Source organism: Semicossyphus pulcher, unplaced genomic scaffold (genome assembly GCF_022749685.1).
Source record: "Semicossyphus pulcher isolate SPU_LCO1_2020_fin unplaced genomic scaffold, fSemPul1.0.p SCAF_17, whole genome shotgun sequence".
NCBI lineage: Eukaryota > Metazoa > Chordata > Actinopteri > Labriformes > Labridae > Semicossyphus > Semicossyphus pulcher.
In genome coordinates this window covers 29,532,501-29,552,164 of record NW_027211681.1, presented here as the reverse complement: position 1 = coordinate 29,552,164, position 19,664 = coordinate 29,532,501, and the positions used below count along the sequence as shown (strand labels likewise).

At 46.8% G+C, this 19,664-nt stretch overlaps 2 protein-coding genes across 4 annotated transcripts in view; one reads left to right on the top strand and one right to left on the bottom strand.

Annotated features, from left to right (window-relative positions):
* The first annotated feature begins 3,938 nt into the window (after positions 1-3,938).
* On the top strand, positions 3,939-5,783 carry gemin6 (gem (nuclear organelle) associated protein 6). The gene is made up of 2 exons (XM_069665286.1): positions 3,939-4,176; positions 4,894-5,783. The coding sequence occupies exons 1-2, from the start codon at positions 4,046-4,048 to the stop codon at positions 5,288-5,290; spliced, it is 528 nt and encodes a 175-aa protein (XP_069521387.1). The 5' UTR covers positions 3,939-4,045; the 3' UTR covers positions 5,291-5,783.
* The window catches only part of LOC138594250 (son of sevenless homolog 1-like), a 40,942-nt gene continuing 26,902 nt past the window's right edge, over positions 5,625-19,664 (bottom strand). The window contains exons 10-23 of one of the 3 annotated variants that reach the window (XM_069665283.1): positions 16,906-17,567; positions 15,370-15,451; positions 15,027-15,143; positions 14,554-14,657; positions 14,212-14,434; positions 13,566-13,685; positions 13,261-13,423; positions 12,896-13,013; positions 12,645-12,817; positions 12,204-12,320; positions 11,773-12,046; positions 10,073-10,141; positions 7,130-7,251; positions 5,625-7,010 (exon numbers count right to left, since the gene is read on the bottom strand). In XM_069665283.1, the coding sequence (XP_069521384.1) occupies positions 6,549-7,010; positions 7,130-7,251; positions 10,073-10,141; positions 11,773-12,046; positions 12,204-12,320; positions 12,645-12,817; positions 12,896-13,013; positions 13,261-13,423; positions 13,566-13,685; positions 14,212-14,434; positions 14,554-14,657; positions 15,027-15,143; positions 15,370-15,451; positions 16,906-17,567 (2,806 nt within the window). In that variant the 3' untranslated portion in view covers positions 5,625-6,548. The remainder of the gene's footprint in view (positions 7,011-7,129; positions 7,252-10,072; positions 10,142-11,772; positions 12,047-12,203; positions 12,321-12,644; positions 12,818-12,895; positions 13,014-13,260; positions 13,424-13,565; positions 13,686-14,211; positions 14,435-14,553; positions 14,658-15,026; positions 15,144-15,369; positions 15,452-16,905; positions 17,568-19,664) is intronic. The other 2 variants (XM_069665284.1, XM_069665285.1) reach the window with 2 other exon arrangements.

Sequence of the window (19,664 nt, the reverse complement as noted above, 5' to 3'; positions counted from 1 at the left end):
GAGACAAACTTCAGCAGCTGTAAGAGAAGCTAACAGTGGCTAACTGAAGCTAACAGAGCCTTTCTTATCATCTGTCTTATCAGCATTTCTGTAAACTATTCATGCTAACTGAGCTAGCCTCGATGCTAACAGCACAGTGACCTGATCCAATGACTGTATATATAGATGGACGACGCGTCTCCATCTGCTCCCATTGTACGAAATTGATGCCAAATTATCCCTGTGATAGGCGCTGCCATCTTGCGATGGTGACGTCATTTGGAGCCAGAGTCTGCGCAGTAGAGATCGGCGAGTGAAGCGGCCGTAGCCACTTCCGCTAACCCAAACACACACTTAACTTACCGAAACAACAGCAAGGATCCTGCACGCTGGCGTGTTTAACAGCAGAACAGCTTCTTGTGTTGGTCTGAGGTTAAAGTTCACAGGTATGGAAACTTCAATGACTGTAGTGATTGTTTTAGTGACGTCTCCACTCGCGGATCGTCCTCCGCTCTGCTCACCAGGAACTGATCGGCTGCAGGAGCCGTATTCGTCAACAGAGCTGTCAATCATCATTTTTACAGCATCAAATAACTAATTAAAAATAAACTTGTCAGAAAAATGAACACTTGGACATAAATCAGCAGGATAAGAACTAACTACAGTGAACAAAAATATAAACGCAACACTTTTGTTTTTGCTCCCATTTTTAATGAGCTGAACTCAAAGATCTAAGACTTTTTCTATGAACACAAAAGGCCTATTTCTCTCTAAATCTGTGTTAGTGAGCACTTCTCCTTTGCCGAGATAATCCATCCACCTCACCTGTGAGCATATTTAGATGCTGATTAGACAGCATGATTATTGCACAGGTGTGCCTTAGGCTGGCCACAACAAAAGGCCACTCTAATATGTGCAGTTTTACTGTATTGGGGGGGTCAGAAAACCAGTCAGTGTCTGGTGTGACCACCATTCTCCTCACGCAGTGCAACACATCTCCTTCACCTAGAGTTGATCAGGTTATTGATTGTGGCCTGTGGATGTTGGTCCACTCCTCTTCACTGGCTGCCAAGCTGCTGGATGTTGGCAGGAACTGGAACACGCTGTCGTATACGCCGATCCAGAGCATCCCAAACATGCTCAATGGGTGACATGTCCGGTGAGTATGCTGGCCATGCAAGAACATGGGATGTTTTCAGCCTCCAGGAATTGTGTACAGATCCTTCCAACATGGGGCCGTGCATTAACACGCTGCAACATGAGGTGATGGTCGTGGATGAATGGCACAACAATGGGCCTCAGGATCTCGTCACGGTATTTCTGTGCATTCAAAATGCCATCAATAAAATGCACCTGTGTTCGTCGTCCATAACATACGCCTGCCCATACCATAACCCCACCGCCACCATGGGCCACTCGATTCACAACGCTGACATCAGCGAACCGCTCACCCACACGACGCCATACACGCTGTCTGCCATCTGCCCTGTACAGTGAAACCCGGGATTCATCCGTGAAGAGAACACCTCTCCAAAGTGCCAGACGCCATCCAATGTGAGCATTTGCCCACTCAAGTCGTTAACGACGAAGAAATGCAGTCAGGTCAGGACCCCGATGAGGACGACGAGCATGCAGATGAGCTGCCCTGAGACGGTTTCTGACAGTTTGTGCAGAAATTCTTTGGTTATGCAAACTGATTGTTGCAGCAGCTGTCTGGGTGGCTGGTCTCAGACGATCTTGGAGGTGAAGATGCTGGATGTGGAGGTCCTGGGCTGGTGTGGTTACACGTGGTCTGCGGTTGTGAGGCCGGTTGGATGTACTGCCAAATTCTCTGAAACGCCTTTGGAGACGGCTTATGGTAGAGAAATGAACATTCAATTCACAGGCAACAGCTCTGGTGGACATTCCTGCAGTCAGCATGCCAATCGCACGCTCCCTCAAAAAATTAAAGGTTAGCTTAGCTTAGCACCTGTCTGTGTCTCCATCACTGTGACGGAAGTAAAGTTAGCAACAACAAAACACAACACAGAACTTCAGTAGTAGAGCTAATTTCTCCTGCCTGTTGTGTTGTGTATAAAATGTGCGGCTAAAATTAAAGTGTTCTTACACTTGAATGGTGCTGCTTTAGTTGAAGGACCGCTTTTGTTGCTTTATTCATTTGTTTTAATGTTTCTCTGCTTTATGTTTGTTCTTTTTCTTCTTCCACGGCTGAAACTGCAGCCAAAATATATTATTTCCATATATTCATGTATTTAATGTCATTATTTCTTCTGTTGTATGCAGGTTTTTTTTTAATGTTTTTATTGTTTGAATTTACCTACGGAGGTATTTTTTTTTAAGGGTGCTTTTCATTACATAAATGTACGCATCCTCGCGTCCTCTCCCCTCGGCTGACCCGGAAATCCTTCCCCCTCCGCTGTGACGGAGGATCTTCCAATTTCTTAAGTGCACCTGGAGGAGACGAGGGCTGCAAAAAATCCTTTTGTTTTTTAAAATCTGTTATTTTACTGTATTTATGTTGTAGAACCGTATTCAGTTTTGTTGTATTGTTATTTGTAATACGATCTTATTCTATCTTATAGGCTAGGTTATATTTAGCCTATTTACTGTATATCTTATTGGTATAATTATTACTGTAGTCTACACTTGATCTGTCTTACTATGAGCTCGTAATGTGAAGCACACAAACTGCAATCTAACACACTATTTATTTATCATATGAGAGGTCTTTAAACATTGCTAAGGATCTTTTTTTGTATTGAATAGATCGTCATTTACATTCTGTAACACTGACGAGAACATGAGCATGAAGGCATCGTGCTGAGGTACAGAAAACAGAACAGGCACGACTCCACTCTCGGTGGTATAATACATTCAACATTATAGCCGGACATAATGCATCGGAATATAATAAAATAAATACACCAAAAAATACATACAATATAAATCTCTAACTTTAGAGAAGGTAGGAAATAACAAGACATTCCTGTAGCATATTAACCATGTGAGCACGTTTCATGTTGTAAATAATTTGAATAGAAAATTCTGAAAGGTACAAACGATGAGACATTTGCTTTATGGATGTGAAATGTTCCAGTAAAATAACTAAGCTGACAGTCTGCTGAACTCTCTCTTCAGCTTCACTGAACGACTGGTTGAGTGTAAAAATAGTCCTCAGTATGTTTCCAGAGTCCTGACGTGTACCCGCGGTACTCTTCTTCATTTTTACAGAATTCACATTTGTTATCGATATCTAAAAATCTCAAGACAAATTTGTTAGTGGGATAAATATTATGTCCAATGTTGTAGTGTAATTCTTTCATGTTGTTGGGGATAACACATTTATATGGGAGCAGCCATGCTTATTCCCAATAAATAAGAGGGACATGGGAGCTCCATACAAACTTCCCCTGTGGAGTAAACTTCCTTTTGCTATAGAAATAATTTCTTGTATGTTTATTAGTACATTTGTGACTTTTAATATTTATTCCATTAACAAAGAAGGTTCCCGTAAGTCATCACCTGAGGGATTCCACTATAGCATCTTTGTAGGTGATCATAATTACATTTAATATAAACTGTAGGCCTCCAATCTTTCTAAAAAATATTCCAAAAGGATTCTGGGGTTTCAGATATTCTTTTATCCATTTTAATTTGAAAGTATAGTTCTAAAGATCGGTTTGACAGCTGATTCATTTTATAGACCCGAGGATTTCTCATGTGGCAAATTTACCACCTCTCAAACGACGCGATTGAGGGACGCAGGATGCACAAATTAATGTAATGAAAATCACCCTAAAAGACGGCTTATTGTGTTCCCGAATTTCCCCCCTGGGGTTCAATAAAGGATTATCTTCTCTTAATTCGCTGTATTGTGTTTTATTGTCCTGCAGGGGGCAGCCGCGGCTCATTTATACATTCAGCCGGAAGCGGAACCTTTATCAGGGCGCCGTGTTTTCTCCGGAGCGCTTTAAAGCTCATGCGACAGTCATAGGAGTTGTTTGCGTTATATTGATTATTATTTTCATATTGCTTGGGCAGTTCGGTGATAACATTTTGGACCGTGATGCAGTGCGGCTGGCCTCTGTTAGGTCCGCTGGAGTGGATCAGGTACGTCAACAAACAGGTGAAGGTAAAGGCGGGAAACGATGAAGAACACAGCGGCTGGCTGCTTACCGTGGACCCGGTGTCCGCCAGGTGACTGACACACACACGCACGCACGCACACGGTGAAGCATCCTTTTCTTACTATGGTCTACGCCTGGAACAGCCCTGCTGAGGGCAGCAGAGAATGTTGATATTTTTAAAAGCAAACTCAAGACCTACTTTTTAAATGTATCTGTCTATTTATTGTATTTTACCTTTTATTTATATTTGTTTTTGGTTTTTTTCAATGTCCAATCCTGCCTCTGGTGTTTCCTCACGTAACTTAACGACAGTTATGATGGGGGGGCTGATTGATAACGTGGTGAATATACCTGCTGAAATTTAAACCATGAGTTAAACCTACCTATGGAGACTTGTTCACAAATTAACATATAATTAACGTTATTAACAAATAAGGTGACGTCAGCTGTCTGTTCAATAACACAATAATTCAGACCATAGCTAGTACGCCTGCACAGACATGCACACCTGTCTGTCACACCAGGTCGCCCCTGGCTCATCCAGCTCAGAATCCAGCAGGAGGCGTGGCATCACTTCCTTAGAGACTCTGAACACCTGGGTCTGCTGTTCTGTTTAATTCAGACCAGAGAATTTGAATAAAAACTTAAATGACAAAAAGATTCATGAAATAAAAATAGACTCACTGCCGTCAGGAACCAGGTCCAGGTGTGTTCAGGTACAAGACATTTACCTCTCCAGGTGTTTAAATTGTTGTTGTCTTGATCTCTTGTCTGGTCTGTGTTGCAGTCTGGTCCTGGTGAACTTCAGGGGGGAGGAGGGGGCGTCTGTGCAGGTGGTGATGGGTCATGCTGTGGAGGAGGTGCAGGTCCTGCAGGAGGCAGACAAGGAGACCACAGAGCGTCTCCAGACCTCGTTCCTCCCCCCGGTGACCTGCAGGCTGGACCCCGAGGAGCAGACCGTGAGGAGGGGGCAGGTCCGGAGCTGGCTGGAGAAGAACCGGGTTCCTGTGGAGGAGGAAGAGGCGGAGCTGAAGGTGGCAGGGGTCCTGACCATCACAGCCCCGTACAGATCTGAAGACTGCTGCAGCTCCAACCAGATCATCCTGGACCGCATTCAGAAACTGATCCAGAATCAACCAGATCCTCCAGAAACTAATCCAGAATCCCTGCAGGACTTTATTTAAATCCACCAATCAGATTCCTGCTTGGTGTCCAGCAGCAATGACTGACAGCTGGACCAGTTTGAGTCTTTGTCTGGCTCCGCCCCCTGATGTCATCATTGTGAAGAAAATGAGATTTCTTTTTTTTTAAATAAAAGTTTGTTTTTTGTCTGCTGCAGGAGGCGGAATCTTTTTTTTATAATCACAAATCAATAACACATTTCACATGATTTAAAGAAAAGTTAGAAGGTTGAAGTAAAAAGATGTTAACTTTCAATACAGAATGCTCGAGCAGCAACTCACATTTTAATTTTTAATAAAAACAAAACTTTCAGACGTTTAAACACAGAAACAGGAAATGGGCTCCATGTTCGTCTGGTTCACAAGAAGACCTGAAATAAAACTGCAGAAGAATAAATGAAGGACCAGGATGTGTTCAATCATTTAAAATGTTTACACTTCATTTTATTGTGAAATGACTTCTGTCATTACTGATGTTTAGAAAATAAAAGTTGGATTCACTGTCCTCTCTTTTTCCTCCATAAGCGGCCTTTAGAAATAAAACTGTTATAATAATTTATTCACATTTTTTATTTTCTACAAACAAAGCAAGTTTTCATGTTTTCTTCCAAAATAAGTAGAAATAAAAACATGAACCAGGTTTCACACATCTATTCCCATGGTAACAGTAACACCGGACGTTACCAATGAAACCAATTCAAAAGAGGTTTAATGCAGTCTGACCCATTAGCATGGAAATCAGACTGTTTCGCTCAGGTTCACAGATCAATTAAGACACTGAAGGAATGTGGACTCAGAAAAGACAGTGGACTGGTTTCTTGGTTCCTTCCAGCTCGGTGGTAGAAACTTGTTTATTCCCTTGTTTTGAAAGAAGGCAATCATCACGTTTACAATCAGAAGAACATCATCAGGTGACCAGGACCACCACAGTACCTCTTTGGATCAGGTCCGATACCTGAAGGCTCCTGACTCCTTAGAGTCCACATCAGTCTGAGGACAGAAATGAAAACTGGCCGCAGACGGACTCTCCAAAGTTCTGCCGCTGGAGGCCACATGAGTGAGTTTTTCAGAATAAGGGCACATGATCTGTATTTTAGTCTTGATCGGATCAGAACGTCATGATTGGTCCATCACATGTTTGTTTTTCTTTTAACCATCCTTTTGTTTGTTCCGAACCAATCAGCTATAGTGTTTGCAGCTCCGCCTCCCAAACAGGCTGTCCAATCAGCTGCTCCCCTTTCAGGAAGTCCAGGCTGTCTGTTCAGAGGGCAGGGGGCGTGTCCAGCAGGGGGGCGTGGCTCAGAGACTCCCTCTTGTAGGTCTTAGGGGGGAGTTTGGGAACACCATGTCTGGGGGGCACAGGTGGGCCGTCAAGGGGCAGGAGGGGGAGGGGTGGAGAGGGGAGGGGCATCTTCCTACAGGCAGGGGTGGGGCTGGGGGTGACAGGGACAGAAAGGGGGGGGGTGGAGGCAGTGGGCGCAGAGCTGATGCAGGAGGAGGAGGAAGTGGTGGAAGGGAAGAAGGCCTGAGGCAGCAGGTCACAGCGGGGGCGGCCCTGAGGGGGGGGCAGGAGGTGTAGGGGGGAGCTGAGAGGCTCCCGAGGAGGCAGGGAGGGGGGGCTGTCTGGGGGAGATGACGACAATGACGAGTATCGAGGGGGGAGGAGTTTACAGGTGGGCTGACGAGGGGGGACAGCGGGGGGGCTGTCTAACTTCGACATCATCTGAAGGGGTAGGAGAGAGGGGGGAGTAACGGTCAGTATGAAGCACACAGCTGCTCTTATTGTTTAACAGGTTCAACATGTTCTCCTTAGAACATCGATGTTCTCTGAACATTTGTTACCTTGGACGGCGACGACTCAGCAGGAGCCGACTCAGGCCGTCTGCGGGGAGGAACCGGAGGAGGAACAGGAACCTCCTCAGAACCACGACTGAAACTCACCATGGAGGAGACCGAAGAGGACCCTGAGAGCAGACAGAACACCGTGAGAACACAGGTAGGACCCACGCACACAGGTAGAACACACGCACACACGTAGGACCCACGCACACAGGTAGGACCAACGCACACAGGTAGGACCAATGCACACATGTAAGACCCACGCACACAGGTAGAACACATGCGCACATGTAGGACCCACGCACAGGTAGGACCCACGCACACATGTAGGACCCACGCACACATGTAGGACCCACGCACACAGGTAGGACCCACGCACACACGTAGGACCCACGCACACACAAGTAGAACCCACGCACACACAAGTAGAACCCACGCACACAGGTAGAACACACGCGCACACAGGTAGAACACACGCGCACAGGTAGAACACACGCACAGGTAGGACCCACGCACAGGTAGGACCCACGCACACATGTAGGACCCACGCACACAGGTAGAACACACGCACACATGTAAGACCCACGCACACACGTAGGACCCACGCACACACGTAGGACCCACGCACACACAAGTAGAACCCACGCACACAGGTAGAACACACGCACACATGTAAGACCCACGCACACAGGTAGGACCCACGCACACACGTAGGACCCACGCACACAGGTAGGACCCACGCACACACGTAGGACCTACGCACACAGGTAGGACCCACGCACACGTAAGACCCACGCACACAGGTAAGACCTACGCACACAGGTAGAACACACGCACACATGTAAGACCCACGCACACATGTAAGACCCACGCACACAGGTAGAACACACGCACACATGTAAGACCCGCGCACACAAGTAGAACATGCGCACACAGGTAGAACACACGCACACAGGTAGAACACACGCACACAGGTAGAACACACATGTAAGACCCACGCACACAGGTAGAACACACGCACACATGTAAGACCCACGCACACAGGTAGGACCCACGCACACACGTAGGACCCACGCACACACGTAAGACCCACGCACACAGGTAGGACCTACGCACACAGGTAGGACCCACGCACACAGGTAGAACACATGACACATGTAAGACCCACGCACACAGGTAGAACACACGCACACACGTAGGACCCACGCACACACGTACATACATAAGTATGTGTCTGTTGTTGTTCATGTAACAAGGACATATGTTGTTGTTGCTCTCTTTGCCTGTCTCTATCCTGCATCTCCTTCTATCCCATTTTCGGCCCATCCAGTCGAGGCAGATGGCTGTTCAACATGAGTCTGGTTCTGCTCGAGGTTTCTGCCTGTTAAAAGGAAGTTTTTCCTTGCCAATGTGCCGAATTGCTAAGTGCTACTCATGGTGGATTGATGTTGGGCCTCTCTTTAAATAACTTAACAAAGAGTCGGTCTAGACCTGCTCTTTCTGTAAAGTGTCTCGAGATAACCCTGGTTATGATTTGGCGCTATACAAATAAAATTTGATTGATTGATTGATTGACGTAGGACCTACGCACACAGGTAGGACCCACGCACACAGGTAGGACCCACGCACACATGTAGGACCCACGCACACAGGTAGAACACACGCACACACGTAGGACCCACACACACAGGTAGGACCCACGCACACAGGTAGAACACACGCACACATGTAAGACCCACGCACACATGTAAGACCCACGCACACAGGTAGGACCCACGCACACATGTAAGACCCACGCACACAGGTAGGACCCACGCACACAGGTAGGACCCACACACACAGGTAGAACACACGCACACATGTAAGACCCACGCACACAGGTAGGACCCACGCACACACGTAGGACCCACGCACACACGTAGGACCCACGTACACACGTAGGACCCAGGCACACATGTAAGACCCACGCACACAGGTAGGACCCACGCACACACGTAGGACCCACGCACACAGGTAGAACACACGCACACATGTAAGACCCACGCACACATGTAAGACCCACGCACACAGGTAGGACCCACGCACACATGTAAGACCCACGCACACAGGTAGGACCCACGCACACAGGTAGGACCCACACACACAGGTAGAACACACGCACACATGTAAGACCCACGCACACAGGTAGGACCCACGCACACACGTAGGACCCACGCACACACGTAGGACCCACGCACACACGTAGGACCCACGTACACACGTAGGACCCAGGCACACATGTAAGACCCACGCACACAGGTAGGACCCACGCACACACGTAGGACCCACGCACACAGGTAGAACACACGCACACATGTAGGACCCCCGCACACAGGTAGAACACACGCACACATGTAGGACCCACGCACACATGTGAGACCCACGCACACAGGTAGAACACACGCACGCATGTAGGACCCACGCACACAGGTAGAACACACACACACACATGTAAGACCTGCGCACACATGTAGGACCCACGCACACAGGTAGAACACACACACACACATGTAAGACCCGCGCACACATGTAGGACCCACGCACACAGGTAGAACACACGCATACCTAGAGATCAAATTGGAGACAGTCTGAATAAGGTGACGTGAACACACTGATGTGACAGACACACTCAGAGGTTACTTAATTAGGAACACCTGTACAGGTGTGATTCACAGCACAGGTGAATCAGTAGAACCTGATAGACAGCTTCATCATTCCAGCAGCTGATTGTTTCTTCAAAACATCACCTAATACATGGTGAACTAGCTTCTGATGGTTTCCATGGAGACAGAATTTTACTATGAAAACAAGTGTTGAACAGGTGTGTTCAGACAGGTGAGTCACTGGACAGGTGAGCGTAATGTCAGTAATGAAGATGATGTACAGAATCAGGAGGATCATACTAACGTGGACCGTGAGGAAGAGAGACCACAGAGAAGATACTGTCGCAGGCTGCAGGATGAAGAGGAGAAAACACTGTGAGGAGGAGTTGGAGGAGGGAAGGAAGGAGGAGGGGAAGGAGTAGGGAGGGAAGAGAGGAGGGTGAGAGTAGGATAGGGAATAGGAGGAGGAGGGGAAGGAAGAGGAAGGGAAGAAGGAAGAGGGGAAGGAGTACGGAGGGAAGAGAGGAGAGAGAGGAGGTGGAGGATCCTCAGTGTGGGTTAGTTTCTGTCTGAATGAATAAAACATGTTGATCTTTAAAGGAGCTGGGAGGTGGAAATGCTAAGCTAAGCTAGCATTCATCCTCGTTTCATTCTGTTTCATTCGTTTTATGCTGTTTCCCTATTTCTAGTCACTAAACTAAGCTAAGCATGTCGTCCTCTGAACATGTTTCCATGTGAACAGATGGTTTCCTATCAGCAGGTCTTACTGTCCCTTTAAGATGTGTTGATCGTGTCATTGATCTCATTAATAAATGATGATCGTTGTGATGTCACTCATCCTGGAAACATCACGGCAGCAGCTCACAGACATGAATAGTGTTGAATCGGATCACCCCCACGATTCGGCACATGTGTGATCCGCGGGCCGACACAAAGTTTAACGTCATGGTGCAGTGATGTTGCTAGATACGCGTCCTGCGTCTGACGCATCTTTCCCAAACAGAACAATACAGAACAACAAACTTGTGTTATAACAAATCATCAGCAAAACAAACCTTTCTCCAGAGCAGAGGAGATGGCGTGTGCAGTCTCGCTACGTGCTAGTTTAGCCACTACAACAACAACTAGCCCGTCACCACGGAATTACTTCAACAATTGTAGATATGAACTTAGTGGTGGTGAATAAACGTTTCCTCCGCTCATGCTGTCAGGGTGATGAGAATGTTTAATTCATGTGTTAAAACTATTTCGGGGCTTCAGGCACCAACTTTTTTGTTGTATTTTTCACACGTGTTCTACTCACCTCTATTTTATTTATTTATTATGGTGCTATTTATGTTGCTACAGAAAGACTTACTTTGACAGTTTTCAAAAAAACTTCCCATTTTGAATTTCATTCTTTTTATTTCAGATACATTTGAAACATACGTGAATATATCTGTTTATTTTTAACCAAACCAACATCAAAGTTCAACACTACAAGTTGTCAAGAAACATTTTATAGACCCACTCTAATCACCAACTGTGGACTCAACGTCAACCATCAACATCACTGATGGTGTGAAACAGTTTGACCCACTGAATTCCTGAGCAGAGCTACAGTAAAGAGACCACACGTGATGTGTTGATGATGTACAGGTGTTAAAGGTGTGGGCCTGATGTAGCGTGATGCAGATGATCCTGCATTGACGCAGTGACAGAACATAAAGATTTGGGGAAAAAATGTTAGCTTAGCCGCTGCTGCAGCACTACCTTCTGGCTGCTTTGCGTCAAACAGGCTTCATCGTTACTACTTTCGCTCTAACAGTGTCAGCTTTTATTTTGAAAGTACCAGCTGCTGGATATGAGTTTTGTGATCCTTGGCACCCCTAGAGATGAAGGTTAGTGTGGGCTGTTAGTGTGTGTAAGATACACACACACACACACACACACACACACACACACACAGCTACATTGTTTAATGAGTCAGACTGTGATTGGACAATGTGTGGGGGTGGGGCTTACTGGAGTGGAAGGGGCTGCTGGGACCCTGCGGCGAGTCGAACACGCTGCCCACGTCTGTGGAGCTGGAGGCGGCAGAGGCTGGGGGCGGAGTCAGGGGAGTGCGGGGGGAGTTGGGGGCGGAGACAGCCCCGCACTCTGCCTCACTGTCAGGTATGCGGCTGTAGCTGATCTTCCTGGGCTCGTTCTGCAGCGGTGTCGGGTGCCGCATGGTGCCGGGCCTCGCCGAGGAGGGGCGGATCCCCGGTGACTTGAGAGCACAGGTGTACTTCTTCACCTGGAAACAGGAAACAGATTATGTGATGATTACAGGTGTACATCATCGCTCATGATGAGGTAATAGCTCTAGGTTTCAGGTGTTTTTAGGTCAAATTAAAAGTTAATTTAAGGTCTCAGCAGGAGGTTCAGGTGTGCGTTACCATGGTGACACTCACAAAGCGAGGTAAGGAGCGGGCGTTTCGAGGTTCGATCTCCAGAGATTTGTTAAACAGATGATCAGCAAAGTCTTTCTCTGACAGGTCGCCCATCGGGTTCAGGTTCTCGAAGAACTTCTGCTCCAGAAACACAGAACAGAGTCAGTGTATGACATCACACACAGCACTCTGAGGTCACACACAGCCCTCTTGACGTCACACACAGCCCTCTGAGGTCACACACAGCCCTCTGAGGTCACACACAGCCCTCTTGACGTCACACACAGCCCTCTGAGGTCACACACAGCCCTCTGACGTCACACACAGCCCTCTGAGGTCACACACAGCCCTCTTGACGTCACACACAGCCCTCTGACGTCACACACAGCCCTCTGACGTCACACACAGCCCTCTGACGTCACACACAGCTCTGTGAACAGGAAGTGATGTAATCAGACAGACCCGGATATCGGCCTCCCCCCGCAGACAGTACGGCTGGTTCTGGTACTGCTGGATCTCCCCGGTGATCTCGGCCACCTTCCTCCTCTTGCTGAAGTTGATCAAGTCTTTTCCGTGTCGTCGCAGGAAGTCAGGGTTTCCCTCCTCCGTCTTCAGGATGTTGGTCAGGTAGATTCCTGAGACACACAGAGGCTCATGTTTAACCTATGACCTTCATGGTGACTCCTGAATGACCTCACAGAGTCCGAGCGTACCAAAGAAGGGCACGCAGGGGGGGTTGATGGAGCGCAGTTTGGCCAAATACTTCTTGTAGTGATCCTCGCTGAGCTCGTGAGCCTCCTCCAGGATCTTCCTCTGACGGCTCGGGATTTGCTGAAACACAAAAAACAGATTATTGATTAGTGATCAAGTTAGTGTTAAGGTTAGTGATCAGGTGATTTTGTTCCTAAATTGAGAATATTTTTTCAGATATGATGATGATGATGACGATGATGACGAGTTTCTGAACAATCAGATGCTGACGGACAGCAGAACCCTAACCTGCAGGTTGGACCTGATGATGTCACTGTGATGATGTCACTGTGATGATGTCACTGTGATGATATCGCTGTGATGTTACCTCGAAGGTGTGGTCCAGTCTGTAGACCGGGGATGAGTTCATGGCGCTGACCACCTCCAGGACGCCGTTAAAGTTGTTGAGCTCCTGAAACACCTGAAGAACCTCGATGATCCGAGAGACGACTGACACGCGCTCCTCCAGGTTCTCTGTCTCTACAATACACCTGCACACACATACACATTTGGTTACAGGTGGGTGGAGCAGCTCTGTAGGTAAATTAGTTGAACAGAGTTTGTTCACATGTCGTGTCCTGATACATCTGCTGTCTTGGCCCCGTCCACAGTGATGTCAGAGTAATAACATACTTTTCAAACCACAGGGTGAGGTTGGTGGTGTGGCGGATCATCCTCAGCAGGTTGGGGGAGTGAAGCTCTTTGTCCTCTTTGGTCCAAACACTACCGACCAGCTCTGAAGGCTGCACTGCCCTGCAGGTGAGAGACAGGTGAGAGACAGGAGAGAGACAGGTGAGAGACAGTTGAGAAACAGGAGAGAGACAGGTGAGAAACAGGTGAGAGACAGGGGAGAGACAGGGGAGAAACAGGTGAGAGACAGGAGAGAGACAGGAGAGAGACAGGTGAGAGACAGTTGAGAAACAGGAGAGAGACAGGTGAGAAACAGGTGAGAGACAGGTGAGAGACAGGTGAGAGACAGGGGAGAAACAGGGGAGAAACAGGTGAGAGACAGGAGAGAGACAGGAGAGAGACAGGTGAGAGACAGTTGAGAGACAGTTGAGAGACAGGGGAGAGACAGGAGAGAAACAGGGGAGAAACAGGTGAGAGACAGGAGAGAGACAGGAGAGAGACAGGAGAGAAACAGGGGAGAAACAGGTGAGAGACAGGGGAGAGACAGGTGAGAGACAGGAGAGAGACAGGAGAGAAACAGGCGAGAGATGGTGTCGTACATGTCTCGTACGGGTGTCGTATAGGTGTGCAGGTGTGGTACAAGTTTTACCTGTAGAAGTCAGACTCCAGCAGGGTGAGCTGGCGGGCGATCTCGATGGGGTGCAGTGTCATGAGGTCGAACTGTTCGGTGTTTCCTGGTTTGCAGATGTGCCACTCAATGGGAGGAGGAGAGTTCTGGAAGGTGATGCTGTGACTGGGCACGCTCACCTGAACCTGCTTCTTCCTCTGGATGATCTTAGTGATCGACTCCACCCACTTCCTCATCGCCTTACCTATAACAGGTAAGTCATGAGTTTAACACATGGCATCACAGGTTCAACATACTGTATGACTTACAGGGGATACACAGGTGTCAGACAGGTGGTCAGACAGGTGTTAGACAGGTACGTACCCCTGACGGAGGCGATGAACTCCTCCAGTTGTCTCAGCAGGTGAGCGTCTCTCTCGAAGTCGTAAAAGTGATGCTCCACCCAGTGACGACATACGTTCAGCACTCTGCAGCAGGGGGCGGAGTTATCACAGGTCACATGATAAATGTAAAGGTTTACATCATCATGACATCACACTTAAAACAATAAAACATATGGTGTTACTAAGGGTACAGTCAGCACCACCCTGCACCAGAGGTTTGAATAAAATACTTATGACGTCGCTGCCAGCCAATCAAGTTTCTGTTGATTTTACTTTGATTTAACCAGGAGAATTTCTTGAACAAAACTTTATTTACAATGTCTCTGCAGACAACTACAGCAGAGGATGACGTGATGACGTCATCGTCCTCATCTCTCTGTGAGAACTCAGAGGGCTGCTGGTGCTGAGATCAGCCTGCAGGATCTCTGAGTGTCCAGCAGGTGTCGTCTCTACCTGAGCTGCACCGGCTGAACGAATTCTTTACGGAAACGCTTGAGTTCAGCGCTGAGTGGCTGCTCGCCTCCCTCCATCTGATCCGCCTCGCTGGGCCTCGGCTCCGGGATCTCAAACCTGCAGAACACACCTGAGATAAGACTCACAGCTGAGATCAGTGAATCTGCTGAACAGTGGCACACTGTAAAACTGTGTTGGTAAATTAAGATTTAGAGAGATTCACTGAATTAAAAGTAAATTCTGTCTGAGACATCCTGACACTCATTTGTCCTCTCACACAGATGGACATGTGAGCAGGTGAAGTGCTGTGATTGTTCCCTGTGATGCAGACAGGTGAGCTCACCTCTCCATGAGCAGGTCCAGCAGCTCCTGAGGTTTACAGAACGACCTGAAGGTGGTCAGAAATGTTCGGACAAAGTTTGGATCTGAAGGAAACAGAAAGTAGATCATAGATCAGTGATCACATGCAGCGTTCAAAAAGACAACAGGTGATCTCTTCCTGTCCTTCATCAGAGCCAGGAAACTACAACATAACTCTAACCCTAACCCTGCAACCGTTAATCAACCAATTAACCGATCAATCAGTCAATCAATGCTAGCTTTTAAAATGACCATGATGATGTCATTCAAACATTTGAAGGTCCATCTTGTCTAAATGTTAAGAATAATTTACGCACTTAATTAAATATGTAACCCTGGGGGGGGGGGGGGGGGGGGAAGAGAGGTAGGGGAGGGAGAGAGAGAGAGAGAGCAAGAGCTCGGGTGAGAACCGGCCATAAGGGGACGATTTTCTGTCACAGGTTCTCCAGGCACAGATGCATCATGGGAGCGAACTGGTACCTGACTGTACATCCTCACTGTTCATAACCATCCTCTAACAGACACAGGAATATTTTCCCATCATGCAGCTGTGCCGTGTCCGCTGAGATCCACCTCAGATACACCTGTCATCTCAGATGACATCACATTTACCCACAATCATGGCTGCTCTGTCTGACACAGCCTTCACAGGGCTATGATAGGTCATGTGATCCAACATTACAGCTGGAGGCCCAGAATATTACCCAGAATCCCCAGAATGACCTTTGAGTCAAGGAATTTTATTTTGTTCAAAAATAGCGTCATTCTTTCAGAATAAAAGCTCAAAGGAGACCTGATTCTCTGGAGGATCATGTCTACAGATCAGACTGATGGTCTGAGTCAGGCGCTCTGTCTCTCTGCGGTCAGATCAAACAAAAGTCATTGGTCAGGTCTGAACAGGTTGTGTCATTGAAAGAGAAAGGAGTCCTCTAAAGCTGAAACAGTTAATTTATTATTTTGTTTTTTGATTTGATGGTATCAGTCGTGAAATCAATAGAACCCTCCTCTCTCAGGTGTCTCACTGCCTGATTCACAGCTGGATTGTTTGTGAATGTGGGACGACGTCTTACAGCCTTCTAAGAACTTTACTGTGACTCATGACCAACAGGAACGTTTGATTGTTTGAAAACCAACAGATTGATGAATGATTGTATTTGTTAGTCGACACTGCAGGAAGTTTATTGTGTTAAACGCATGTTGAGGTCTGATGTAAGTGCTGATAGTGTCATTATTAAATAATGTAAATTTCTACGCTGTTATACAACCGCACTCATAAAAACTGACTCAGCCTCAACTGTCTTCACACTGCACAGATAAACAATGGCTCAAAGCTCAGTTTGACACTAATTAAACAGCAGGGCTACAGTTGAGTATTAAGTATTATTATCAAGTATTCAATATTCACCTTTAAGAAGCTGACACCCTCTGATACCTGCACTATCAGGTACAGACGAACACCTGGTTCAATAATGTCAGAAACCTGGGTGACCTCACGCCTTACCTGAGTGACATCACTTACCTGCGTACATGTGGAAGGTGAGCCTCTCGATCAGTTTCAGGACCGTCCCTGCTTTGATGATGGGGATTCCGGACTTGGACTGGACGTTCTCCTCGAAAACAACGTTCTCCTCGGAGTCCGGCTCAGCAAATCGGTACAGTTCTGCTCCTGGCAGCCTCATCTGCTCCTCCTTCTCCTCCTGCAGCATGGCCGAGTCCAGCATGCGCTCCAGCGTGCTGTGGTACTGCAGCGAGATCAGCGCCGCCATCCAGCCGTTTTTCTCCTCAGCGGACTTGGCAGCGAACACCACACTGTTCCCATCCTTCAGGATGATCTCGAAGGCGTGTCGGTACTCGCCCTCCTTGTCGTCCTTGTCGTTGATCTGGACTTTGCGCATGAAGAACTTTTCTTTGAGCCGGTACTCTGCGGTGGAGCCGGCACCAGGGAGTCGCGGTGGGCCGTGGTTGGACTTGCAGCAGATCATGAGGCCGTCGAACAGGAAGATGTGACGTTCATGTTTGGCGCCGACTCGGGTAAGCGTGCCCTCCATGATGAACTCGTTGCAGCACTGCCCGATGTCCTTCCCCTCCCAGCCGTCAATGTTCTTCTGGATCTCGTTCATCTTCTTGATGGCCAGGTGCTTCCCCTTCATCTGATGGCTGTAGAAGCGACACGCCGACTCACTGCACACCACAGAAGAAGAGTGAACGAGAAGACAGATTAATGAGAACCCTTCAGTCTGTGTTCAGGGATGAAACCCATTTTAGCTCTGGTGTGATTCAGTAACTACAGACGTGTTAGTGCTACGAGCTGAAGCTGGTCTCACTATTAAAGGAACAGTTCACCTCGAGTCCTCGGATCTGAAGATGTGACTCCCTCACAAAGATCTCTGAAAAGTTCTCACTCTGTCAGCTGTTCATCCAGACATGATTTAATAAACTAATCTCTGCAATCACTACTGAGCCTCACTAACTACCTACCCACCTAACTACCTACCTGGCTAACCCATCTGCTGGTGCACCTGCTGTTTATCAGCTGTCTAAACGCCTCTAAACTTTGTTTGAGGAAGACTCAGCAGCACACATATTATTTGGGTCTTTCAGTGCCCTGGGTTTTGCCTGATAGGTGTATCGGAGCTCAAGTACTCGTACTCGTAAAACTACGACAAGTACCGTAGCCGAATACCACTTTATGGCTTGACATTAGCCTCCCGTTAGTTAAGCAGGTAGGCGAAGAAGGAGCACTTTTTAGAAAAAGGCTTCGTCCTCACAGACAGCACTAACATGTCCACTCACGGCCAAACTGAACAGAGAGAAACAGAAACATTAAGGCAAACCAACTTAGATATTCGTGGAAGCACACACAATAAAAAGAGTCCGTCAGCGATCACTGATGTTTCCTATTAGGTGCAGTAAACAAGTCCGGACATGTCTCCCTCGCTGCCGTGTTTCGAGGGGATGCGCTGTGTAGTGCTGCGTTCAGGTGCGTTCAGGTGCGCTCAGAAATGGGAGTGCTCATCATGTGACGTTTTTTACACTATATGCGGTATGTTGTGTTATACTGAAATCCACTGAATGTGCTATAGGCTACATAAAAGTAAAATGTGTGGCAGTGTCATGTTTGTTTGTTAAGTAAAAGAAAGTGTTAAAATGTAAGAAAGAGTTGCATCATTCTGTTGATTTGCTTTGTTACAGTCAGAAAATGAGGACCATCTGATGAAAATGCTTTTTAAGTCATTATGAGAACTGGAATGATATTATTAAGTACTCATATCGGTACTCGTATCGGCAAGTACCCAAATGTAAGTACTTGTACTTGGTCTGAAAAAAAGTGGTATCGGTGCATCCCTATAGGCGACCTACAGACAACAATCAGGGCTGAAAAACCTCTTACGTTTTCATAGATTAATGTGATATATTCTGATTAAAGACATCAATAAAGAAGCATTCAATAAACAGGTAAGAAACTATTGATCAGAAAGTATCAGATCTCTGTCTGTGATTTTGATCAGTGAGTCATTAATGATTCAGTAATTTAAACTGTGATTAATGGGGACGATCATCACGTTATCTTTACGACTGCATCAATAAACATAAAAATGTCCTCCACATGCTTTCAAAGTCTCTGAAGCTGAGCTCAAAAATCAACAGGGCTGGGTACGATATACTTCCACTGTGTTGTTTTCCTCCCTGTGTTGTTGTTTACTTCCCTGTGTAGTTGTTTACTTCCTGTGTTGTTGTTTTCTTCCCTGTGTAGTTGTTTACTTCCTGTGTTGTTGTTTAATTCCCTGTGTTGTTGTTTAATTCCTGTGTAGTTGTTTACTTCCTGTGTTGTTGTTTACTTCCTGTGTTGTTGTTTAATTCTTGCGTTGTTGTTTACTTCCCTGTGTTGTTGTTTAATTCTTGCGTTGTTGTTTACTTCCCTGTGTAGTTGTTTACTTTCTGTGTTGTTGTTTACTTCTCAGTGTAGTTGTTTAATTCCTGTGTTGTTGTTTACTTCCCTGTGTTGTTGTTTAATTCCTGTGCTGTTTTTTAATTCCCTGTGTTGTTGTTTAATTCCTGTGTTGTTGTTTACTTCCCTGCATTGTTGTTTACTTCTCAGTGTTGTTGTTTACTTCCCTGTGTTGTATACTTCCCTGTGTTGTTGTTTACTTCTCAGTGTAGTTGTGTGCTTCCTGCGTTGTCGTTTACTTCTCAGTGTAGTTGTTTAATTCCTGTGTTCTTGTTTGATTCCTGCATTGTTGTTTACTTCTCAGTGTAGTTGTTTACTTCCCTGCGTTG

What these genes read in the sequence shown, in the direction of transcription:
- gemin6 (XM_069665286.1), top strand. Translation starts at nt 4,046, where the DNA reads ATGCAGTGCGGCTGGCCTCTGTTAGGTCCGCTGGAGTGGATCAGGTAC. An exon ending in GTGGACCCGGTGTCCGCCAG is followed by an intron (nt 4,177 to 4,893) that starts GTGACTGACACA and finishes TCTGTGTTGCAG; the next exon opens with TCTGGTCCTGGTGAACTTCA.